Below are 10,481 nucleotides of genomic sequence, written 5' to 3'. Positions count from 1 at the left end.
AAAACAAAAAACCGGGACTGTGGGGACGTGGTATAGTTAGTTCAAGTATAATATCTGACAGTGATTAAAATCACTATCATAAAAAACGCTTCGATGCGAATCTATAGACAGTGTTTAATTTTTAAAGTTGATTGAAAATACAAGTTTTATGATTTATAAGTATAATATATGAATAAATGTTTAAAGGGAAATGGTTTTATTAAAAAAAAAAGTATTTCGAATGAAAGAGGAATATAAATATTATTTCTCATAAAAAAATTGTATTGATCCATACATTTTTTAAAAAGTTATAGCATTTTAAAATTTAAAATATAAAATCGAAAAATTTTAACACAATAATAGCATATGGTAGCCATTTTCACCGTAAAGACAAAATAAAGTCCAAATTTTTTTTTTCCATAATAGAATACATTACATTAGCTTTAATTTAATATATATATATATAAGTGTCAAACTTTTCGGAACACTTTCAAAAGTTAATTTTTTGTGAAAAAGTTGTCATTTTAAATTCCCCCCTATGGCAGGTAAAAGGTCAGATTTATAAAAAAATATACCAAATGAATGGTAAAGACATCATACATCTAAAAAAAAAAAATTATATTGATTTGGCTATTTTTAAAATGTTATAGCTTAAGTTAATCTTAAGTAAAAAAAAATTGAAAAAATGTCAAAATTTACCGATTTTTATATTTGTTATTTTTTTTGGAGATTTCTCCCATTTACGAGGAACGAGGGAAATTTTTTCAAATTTTGAGGGTAATGTCTTCAACTAATAACAATTTGTGATCTTTTGACGAATTGTTGAAAGAAATCGGTTCGGTGAGAGCTGAGAAAAAATGGTAACAGACACAAAAAAGCCACATCATAGTAAAATTAATACCTCTTCAGCTTTACATCGAAGCTAAAAACACATCATAGTAAAATTAATACCTTCTTAGATTCGTATCGAAGCTTAAAGTAATTGAATGGGTTAAAATTATTTGTTTCTTATTAAATTATTTTTCTAAATTTTGAAATCATAATTAATTAGAAAAATTAGAGGTGCAGGCATACCCTTTTGTTACCCGCCAAATTGAAATCAGGTTGCCATATATCACAGACCTACCCCTTCCTTTAGTAAGACCAATTATAGATACGTAGAATAATAAAATAATTAGTTATTTTATATCTATTCACAATAAGAAAAAAATAGTGAATAGAACCCACAAATATTTTCCACAGATAATTGTAATCATTATTAGAATTTCATCATTCAAGTTTTGAAATTAATACACTAGTTTCATTTGAAAATAATTTGTGTATAGCCTGAAATAGATTAAAGAACACNTTTCATCATTCAAGTTTTGAAATTAATACACTAGTTTCATTTGAAAATAATTTGTGTATAGCCTGAAATAGATTAAAGAACACAAGTCACCAAAATGAATAAGTGTACACATGGAAATAAAAAAGCATTATCACAAAAATTATAAATTTCACCTATTATATGTCATTAAATTATAATACTTTTATGTTTAATTATATTAAAATAATTATATAAAAATATCAAAACTATTATAACTGAAGTTATATATTTACAGATATTCCATATACTGCAAAATAATTTTAATGAAATTCTAGGTACTTTAATCAAAATATCTGATTTTCCAAATTTATGGCAGTCCTAACAATTTTTTGATAAAATATGTATTAGCTCGAATAAATAAGAATATTTTTATTTATTTTTCTATGTTTAATAAATTATACAATAAAGATAAACCTATGTTTATACTAATTATACAATTCTTAAAGTAAAATTTTTATTCAAATTTAAAGAGTAAATTTAGAAAATATAATTTATAGCTATATATTCACATATTCAGTTATAAACGATTATTAGTAAGATTAGAAAGAATATTTTGAAGACTGATAAAAAATAAAAAAAATTCCTAACAATTTTTCGCTTTAAGCTTCTTTAAAAATTGCTAATAATTCACTTTATTAATTGCAGTTTTCACAATTCAAATTTAACTAAAAAATTGAAGATTAGTTTATTTAAAAAAAAAAAGCATTAAAGTTTTTATTGGTTAATTTATCTATTTATAAATATTACACTACTATAATTTTTCTAATCTTTTAAAATTAAAATCTAATTTTATTTTGATTAATATGCATGGAATACAATATCTAAGAAAAAGTTAAAATAATACAAAAATTATTTTACATTAAAGTTTAAATTTTAAAAGCTATTGTATATAATGGATTAACAATGATTTTGTTAATAACAAATAATTATTAGGTTAGGAAGGGTAACAATAATTATCTTAGCAGTTTATTAAACTTAAATAATACTTTATACATAAATTTGTACAGATGATAATGTCATAAATTAAAATATGATATATGGAGCTATACAATATTATAGTGGGTTTATAAAACAAAAATGTACAACAGAAAGTTAAAAACAATAAATTAAGAAAGAGTTAATAAAAATGTGCTTTTTATTGTATAATGTAGTCATATTAACTAAACATTTTCATCATGCAAAATTATCATTTTGTTTTCACAAGAAGATGAACTATCATCATCATCTTGATCTAAAATTATATTGTTCATATGATGTTGTTTAGGTTCCAATCCCATTTCATCACCATTAACTTCAGAGTCTTGTTTTGACATGTTTCCATTGTTAGCATCCTAAAATCAATCATTGGGAAACTATTATTCAAAATATGTTCCTTTAAAATACTTTCTTTCCTTAACTAGAACAGAGACGTTAACTAGAAAGTTATTTCTGATTTATTTATTTATAAACATTTTTATTACTATCCAATTGAGTGAGATGGAAGTTAATGTATAAAAACCAGTAGTTTATCAGATTATAATTTTACATAAAATAACAAAATTTGATAAAGAAATAAGAGCAAATTTCATAAAAATAGAGAAAAAATGAAGAAAATACACAAGCAATTATATAGCCAACAACGAAACAAAAAATACTTATTTTGAAGGTTCCAGTGCAATAATAGACATATTTAAAACTGTTCAGTAAACACAAAAACCTAGAGCAGAACTATATACGAGTTATATCTATTTGTATAATAAGTTTTTCTAGTGGATATGCCTGATATCCTGAAAACATTTGTTTTACTCATGATAATAACTTGGTTTTAAAAATATATATTTATGTGTTTTTATTTAGAATATTTTTGTGGCTTTAAGTTAAGTATTTTTAATAATATTAGATACAAGTTGATTATTAATTTTTATCATAACACTTATAGCACATTATTTTGTATAAAAAAATTATGTAAATAATAAAGTTCTTATACCAATAATTTTTGTTTTTGATGAGTTCTAACGTGTTTTTGTAAATGATCACTGCGCATGAATCGTTTAGGACATTCATTACATTGAAATCTTTTTTCTCCAGTGTGTGTTCTATTGTGCCTCTAAAATATAATTATTGGGTTTAATAATATTATTAGTAACCTCATTAAAAATATGATTGAAAATATGAAATACTTGAAGTTCATCTGATCTAGTAAATCTCTTCCCACAGTGCTGCCAATTGCATATAAAAGGTCTCTCTCCAGTATGCCATCTCAAATGAGCTCTTAAATGAGAAGTTTTCCCATACATTTTATTACAGCCTGGCACATGACATATGTGTACTCTTTTACCAGCACCATTTCTATAGTATCAATTTTTATTTAAGTTCACTTTTGAGTATCAGCAGTAAATTATTTAAACTTACCTTTTTTCACCATCACAACAATTTGGACATGTACAAGCAACTCTTCGTGTACGTGGTTTTTCTTCACCCGGAGAATCATATTCTGTACCAGTACTTCCATCTTGAAAAACTGCTCCATTAATAGGAATTATTTGCCATTTTTGATCTAAATTTTCTAATGGTTGACCAGATGCTACATTTTAGGAAATTATAATTTAAAATAGTATAATTTATGAATAAAGATTTAACAAATGCTTACAAGTATTGATAACTTGTATATTTTGTAATCCAGGAGGTAATTGTTGAGTAGAATTAGATGTACTCTGCTGCCCCCCAAACGATGATATTATTTGCACTGTTCCAATTCCAGGTATATTTACAGTTTGAGGTTGATTTGTACTTTGTGTGTTTGGAATCTTCAAAAATAAAATTCATATTTTTATTTAATTATAATAATATACTAGACATAATGTCTAATAGTGATATAATATTATTATACAGAACAATCTCTTAATTATAAATTATCAATCATTAGAATATAAAGGGTTATTATTCTATTATCATGCATCGCTTATTTAATCGAAAAATAAAAATAATATTGTTAGTTATCTATCATGAAATATTTTTTATATCTAATAACTTATTAATTATATATTAAGTTTCTTTAATTTGAATTAAATATTTTACTATTTTCTAACAAAACAATTTTTAAAAATCAACAATCTATTTTTCACTACTAAGTAATGACAAACAATCATTTCAGTATTTAAAATTAATAATAAAAATGACACAGGCAGATTACAGCTATGTATTCTTGAGAAATCTTATTTAGCTTTCGCAGCAAGCACTAATAACTCATTTTCTAGTTTAATTTGTATGTATTTGTAGTCAAATAATAGTTTAATAAAACAATCATTATAAAGTATAATTACTTGAACTATGTTGTTTCCTCGGATAGTAACACCATTATTACTTTGCAAAAACTGAGGAAGATTATTTGCAGGTATCACAGTTAACTGTTGGGGATTATCTACAAATATAAAAATATTATTTAAATAAGATTTTAATGAAAGAAGTTCAGTACTTACTTCCAATAGTTAACTGTTGAGGTATAAGTTGTAAAGTTTGTCCAGTTTGAGTTTGTATTGTAACTGGTTGTTGCTGTGGACTACTGTCATTACTGCTTGTAGATGAATTTGGTGATGAATTAGACTAGAAAAAATAAATAGAAGATTTATTTATACTGTAATGATATGCCATTAAAACATATGTAATGATATTAATAATTAAACTTACATGCATAACATTTGGTGAGGAAGCTGGTGTATTACTATTTTGATATTGATTATTTGTGGTGTTGGATGTATTAACAATTTGAATTTGTTGGCCATTGCCAATTGGCGATGCTAATTGAACAGTTTGAATTTGACCATTTCCAGTAACAATTTGTGCCATTTGTGGTGTTTGAGCCATTTGTGTCAGTTGTGGGATTTGCATTAATTGACCCTGGTTGGCTTGTATTATATTAGGTATTGACGATCCAAATGACTGAATAGGTAAATGAACAGTCTGATATAAAGTTTGTCCATTAGAAGAAATGGGCACTTGAACTGGAATAGTTTGCTGAACAGATGGTAGCTGTACTACTTGTGGCATATTAGATGGTCGTACTGATATATTTTGGCCTAAAAATTTATAAAATTATTAACTCAATCAACTTATAACATTTTTTTTTTTTTAAATAACCATAAAACACTTTTTATTGAAACAATCATGAATATTAATCAATACAATTAAATGTTTTTTATAAATATACAATTAATAAATACACAAGTATATTAATTAATACATATACATACAAATACAACATGAATAGGATTTACACTTCTAGTGAAGTGATTCCTAACTTAGTCTAGTACTAATAAAATAATATTTAAATTGTAAAATAATTATTTATAAATTTAAACCAAGTCATATAGATTGATACGTTTTAAATGTCTTAGGTTATTGGAATTGTCCAATAATTGGATTGAAACCAGGTTTTTTTGGTGTTCCAACCTTGTTATATACCTACATGCAAACCAAGACTTCATCTGCTACAGTTAGCAATATTATATCTTATCGACATTTCTATCTAGTCTGTAAGCCGTGACGATCATACAAAGTGCGATATTTTGACAGTGTTATATAACTTTTATGTTGAACTTACCAACACAACCCAATAATTGAATTCCATTAGCCCAGACGGGTTTTACAACCTCTATATATATAATAAATGTGTTTTCTAGTGATAGCTCAAAATAGTTTTCAATTAACCAATAAAGTTTAGGAAGTTTATCTTATATCTGCAGTCTTTTCTGACATACATACATGGTGTTTTGAGTTAAGGTAGCAGTCAAGGTGCATTTTTAGATATTTGGCTGAATCATTTTGTGGGATTATTTGTTGATTTAGAAATATTGGAATGTCACAGGTTTTACATAATGTAAAATTAACGTGAACTGAAATTTCATTGTTAACCTTGATCTTACAACATTTCAACCAAGTAGAAATATTGTTATGGTTCTTCGAATTTGATCAGTACCTATCCAATGATCTTTATGAGTAGTTAATATTACAGTATCATTTACAAACATAGTGGTTGTTGAGTTAGTGTTAGTTGGAAAATCGGCTGTGTAGAGTAGATACAATATAAGGCCCAATACACTACCTGGTGAAACTCCAGCTACTATATTTTTACAATCACTTAAAGCTTTTTTATGTATGAAGCAGAACTGTCCTTTAGTCAAATAGGACTCAAGAAGTATACATCATGATTTTGGTAGTTGTTTATATAATTTTACTAGCAAATCTTTGTGCCAGATTTTATTGAAAGCTTGGGCTATGTCAAGGAATACTCTACAATAATAATTTATTTCTTTGAGTGCGTTACTTGTTACCTTTATAACAATGAATTTGGTCTATGGTAGCATGTTTGTTTCTACAACCAAATTCATGATCAGGTATAAGTTTTTTTTCTTCTATTAAAAGTTGTAGGTGTTTTAAAAGAAGCTTCTCTAAAAGTTTAGCCATACACAGGAAGAGTGATATTAGCCTATATGAAGAAAGTTGTTTTAGAGGCTTGCCAGGTTTCAGCAACATGATTACTTGCACCTTTTTTCATTGTTTTGGAAAATAATTTGTGTATATTATAGATTTATAAATATATGTTAGGTGAATGATAGCTCTTTTTGGTATTTATTTAAGAACACGAGATTTTTTTAAATTATTAGTGAGAACAAACATAAAATACTATTTTACCAGATTGTAACTGAATGGTTTGAAGAGGTCTCACTATTTGTCCTGTTGGAGTAAATATTGTAGGAGCTCCTTGGCCATTTGAATTTCCCGGGATAAATAATGCTTCCTGTCCATCAACAGTTATGGTTTGATTATTTTGCTGCAAAAAAAATATAAATATAAATAAATAAAATTTACTTTATTATTAAGTAAAATTAATAATTATAAAAATTTGGAAAAAAATTAAATATTGACCTGAACAAATTGGCCAGGTAATCCTTGAACCGAAAAGATAGGTTGAATAGTTCCATTTGATGTTATTGTTTTGATTCCCTGATTAGGTTGATTTTGTGTTAGTTGCTGAACTTGTTGAATAGGCAATAAGTTTTGTAAATTTGCCAACGTAATTATTTGTGGTTGACCACCATGAACTTGAACAATAGTTGGATGTTGATCTTGTTGCTGTTCCTGAAATTATATTTTAAACTTTAAAGTTTTTTAGTTCAATGTTTCGAACAAGAGTCAAATGATTTTAGAAAACTCGCTAAAAAAACCTTTTGTTCTATCCTTACATTCAACAAAATTATATTTGAAGTAATTTTTTAAATTATTTAATAAATATTTAAATTAATTATAATTATGAAAAGTATTTATTAAGCAATAAATTTATATGTATTATAAATACCTAGATCTCATTGTTTTATTCGATTTTTTTAAAAACTTTTTCAATTATACTTTTAGGTCAAGAAAATTATATTTAATTAGACAGTAAAATCTTAATTATTATACTCCTAATAAAAAAATTAAAAATGGCTATTAAATAAACATGTTCTATTTGAAATTAAGCAGAAACAATTATTAATAAAAAAAATTCTCAATTTTATATTATAAATATTAAACAAAATATAAAATCATATTAAATAGTTTAATACTCACATCAGCTTATACCTTAAAGTATAAATGCAAACAGTTATTTAATTTTAAATCTATGCAATTATAATAATAATCATTTAATTTATTTTTAACGATTGTATAATTTTTAATAGTACATAAAAATATTTAATGTTTAAAAAACATTGAAATAACATAAAATTATTAAAATAAAGATTATTACAATTTTTACCTATATTTGCATACCTTTTTTAATTCAGCAACAAAAACTGTTAAAAGCAGTATCAAAATAAATAATCAAATAATAAACATTTTTTTTATAAATGATTATAAATTTCATTATACTTAATTATGAGAAATAACTTATTTCCCTTTAAAAAAACTAAAATTTAAAAATAGTTATCCAGAAGTATTAGAGGATATAAAAATTTTAAGTCATATATCTTATTATCCAAATCACAATTCACATTAATTTTATTATTATTATTATTATTATTATTATAAAACACACTATTATTAATAAACAATGTATAACATTTGTCTTAATTAAAAAATAATTAAATTAAAATTTTTTTAAGCCTTTTTTATATTTAATCTACACAATTTTTTGATGGGTCGATAACAGTTTTAATACTATGTATGTTAGTGTAGTTCAAATGGACACAGCCTATACTACCATGCATATTTATTATGTACATTGTACATTATTTTAGCAAAAACAAAAAGCTATCTTTTATAAAATCTTATAATTTTATTTTTTATAAAAAATTAACAATATGTATTTGATCAATATTAAATATAAACAGGATATTATCCAAGTAAAAGGCAAATAATACAATTAAAAATGTTTAACTTATAATAAGAAATAGAATTTCTTATTCAATATAATGGATAAACAACTAGGTTCAACATAAAATTAATTTAAGATTTGGAGAAAAAGCTAAAGATTTTAAAAAATGTTAAATGTTTTTAATCATTAATATTATAAGATATTTAAAAAACTTTATAATACAAAATTATCATATTAAATATAATAAGAAGTTTTTTGTATATCTCATCAATAATAAAACTTTTTAGTGTCATAAATATAAATCAAAAAAGTTTTGCTCTAATGATGTCAAGTATATTTCATATGATGCAAATAATATATGTATATACATATATTATAATAACATTACTATGTTGGTTCAGTGTAAATAAAATAACAGAGAACATAAAATTCAACTTATCTAATGTACGTTTTTAATCATACTACAAATATTTGCTTCAAAATGTTGAAATTAAAATTTTCATTTGTGGAGGGGAATGGGAAATAAACATATCTCTAAACTTATCAAATTTAAAAAATTGTTTTCTTTGCATACTAATTTATTATATCATTACTATGATAATACAAAAAAACTAATGTTATCAGGAAAATATGAAATGCAAAATGAAACTAACAATTGATGAAAGTTTTTAATAACTATTTAAACAATTAAACCAATTTATGAATGATATTATAATCATTGTACCCTATAAGCCATATCCTAAGCAAATATGCGTCATGTTTTTGTCCCATCCTTAAATATCGCCCCTCTGGTCATTTTCCCAGCCCCATACACAGTTGAGCGTAAATAAAAAACATAGCTCCTCCCTCCAATTAATTAGGATATGTTTAGCCCACCAGAATGGGGAATACTTTGCGCAAAATTGGCGCGCTTTAACAAATTTATAAATTTTAAGTTACTAAATTTTGAATTTACCTTGGGGCTCTTACAAGGCGAATTGCCTTCTTCACCATCGCTAATTGATTCTTTTATCTCGACGTTTTGCTCAGAGTCCATATCGACGGCAATTGTATAGCTTGTAACGTTGATTATTATCTTAGTGCGACTTACTTACGTATAGCCGTAGGAAAAACGATGATGCTACAAAATAGCACACAAACATTGCCATCGTGACATTATCGATATGAATTATTAAAAACGAACCTAGCAACTCAATTTGCGTACTTAGGTGACAACGATAGTAAGAAGGCCCACGATAGTAATAAAAAAAACAAACAATTAAAAATATTTTATATTTTTATTATTGTTATAATTTCTAAAACTACATACAAGAAACGATGTAAGGCGGCGTCGAAAAGCGGAGCCAGATATTGCGGACCAAACCCAAATGTCGCCGATTGGCAGTAGGCCTCGCTCGCCCTACCCTACCGACCGATACTAGGACGCGTAAAAGGCGGCCTCTACGATAATAAAGCGTTACGGTATTTATGGTATAATACGTATTGTATAACCATTTTATAACACATTTCGTCACATTTTTAACAAAAAATATTGAATACAGAAATAAATTTTTTTTAAATCTAGTAAGTTGATTTAATAAAACAAAAGAAATTGTTCAAAATCGACTTTATAGACAACCACACCCGGAACCTAATTATTATGTTGGTAATTCTGTTGACGAACGCAACTCGCACACGCGCATTCACCTTGCCACGACCGAAAAACAGCAGATTCCTATCAACATCATCATACATTGGTTCCCAATATTCTTTAAAACTTTTGTTATGTTCTAGTTGAGTTTTTTTAATATGAACAGTGAGTTAAAA

The 10,481-nt window shown here is 25.3% G+C and overlaps 1 protein-coding gene across 1 annotated transcript; it reads right to left on the bottom strand.

Moving 5' to 3' along the window:
* Positions 1-2,259: 2,259 nt before the first annotated feature.
* On the bottom strand, positions 2,260-10,061 carry LOC126910287 (specificity protein transcription factor 3-like). The gene is made up of 11 exons (XM_050692723.1): positions 9,631-10,061; positions 7,250-7,462; positions 7,016-7,154; positions 5,012-5,400; positions 4,804-4,927; positions 4,648-4,745; positions 3,975-4,131; positions 3,737-3,908; positions 3,505-3,673; positions 3,312-3,431; positions 2,260-2,676 (listed from the first exon to the last, which is right to left on the bottom strand). The coding sequence occupies exons 1-11, from the start codon at positions 9,709-9,711 to the stop codon at positions 2,506-2,508; spliced, it is 1,833 nt and encodes a 610-aa protein (XP_050548680.1). The 5' UTR covers positions 9,712-10,061; the 3' UTR covers positions 2,260-2,505.
* Between the last annotated feature and the right edge of the window lie 420 nt (positions 10,062-10,481).

Source organism: Daktulosphaira vitifoliae, unplaced genomic scaffold, assembly GCF_025091365.1.
Source record: "Daktulosphaira vitifoliae isolate Bord-2020 unplaced genomic scaffold, ASM2509136v1 Scaffold_1, whole genome shotgun sequence".
Taxonomy (NCBI): Eukaryota; Metazoa; Arthropoda; class Insecta; order Hemiptera; family Phylloxeridae; genus Daktulosphaira; species Daktulosphaira vitifoliae.
The sequence above is the reverse complement of the archived record's forward strand: the minus strand, read 5'-3'. Positions and strand labels throughout refer to the sequence as shown.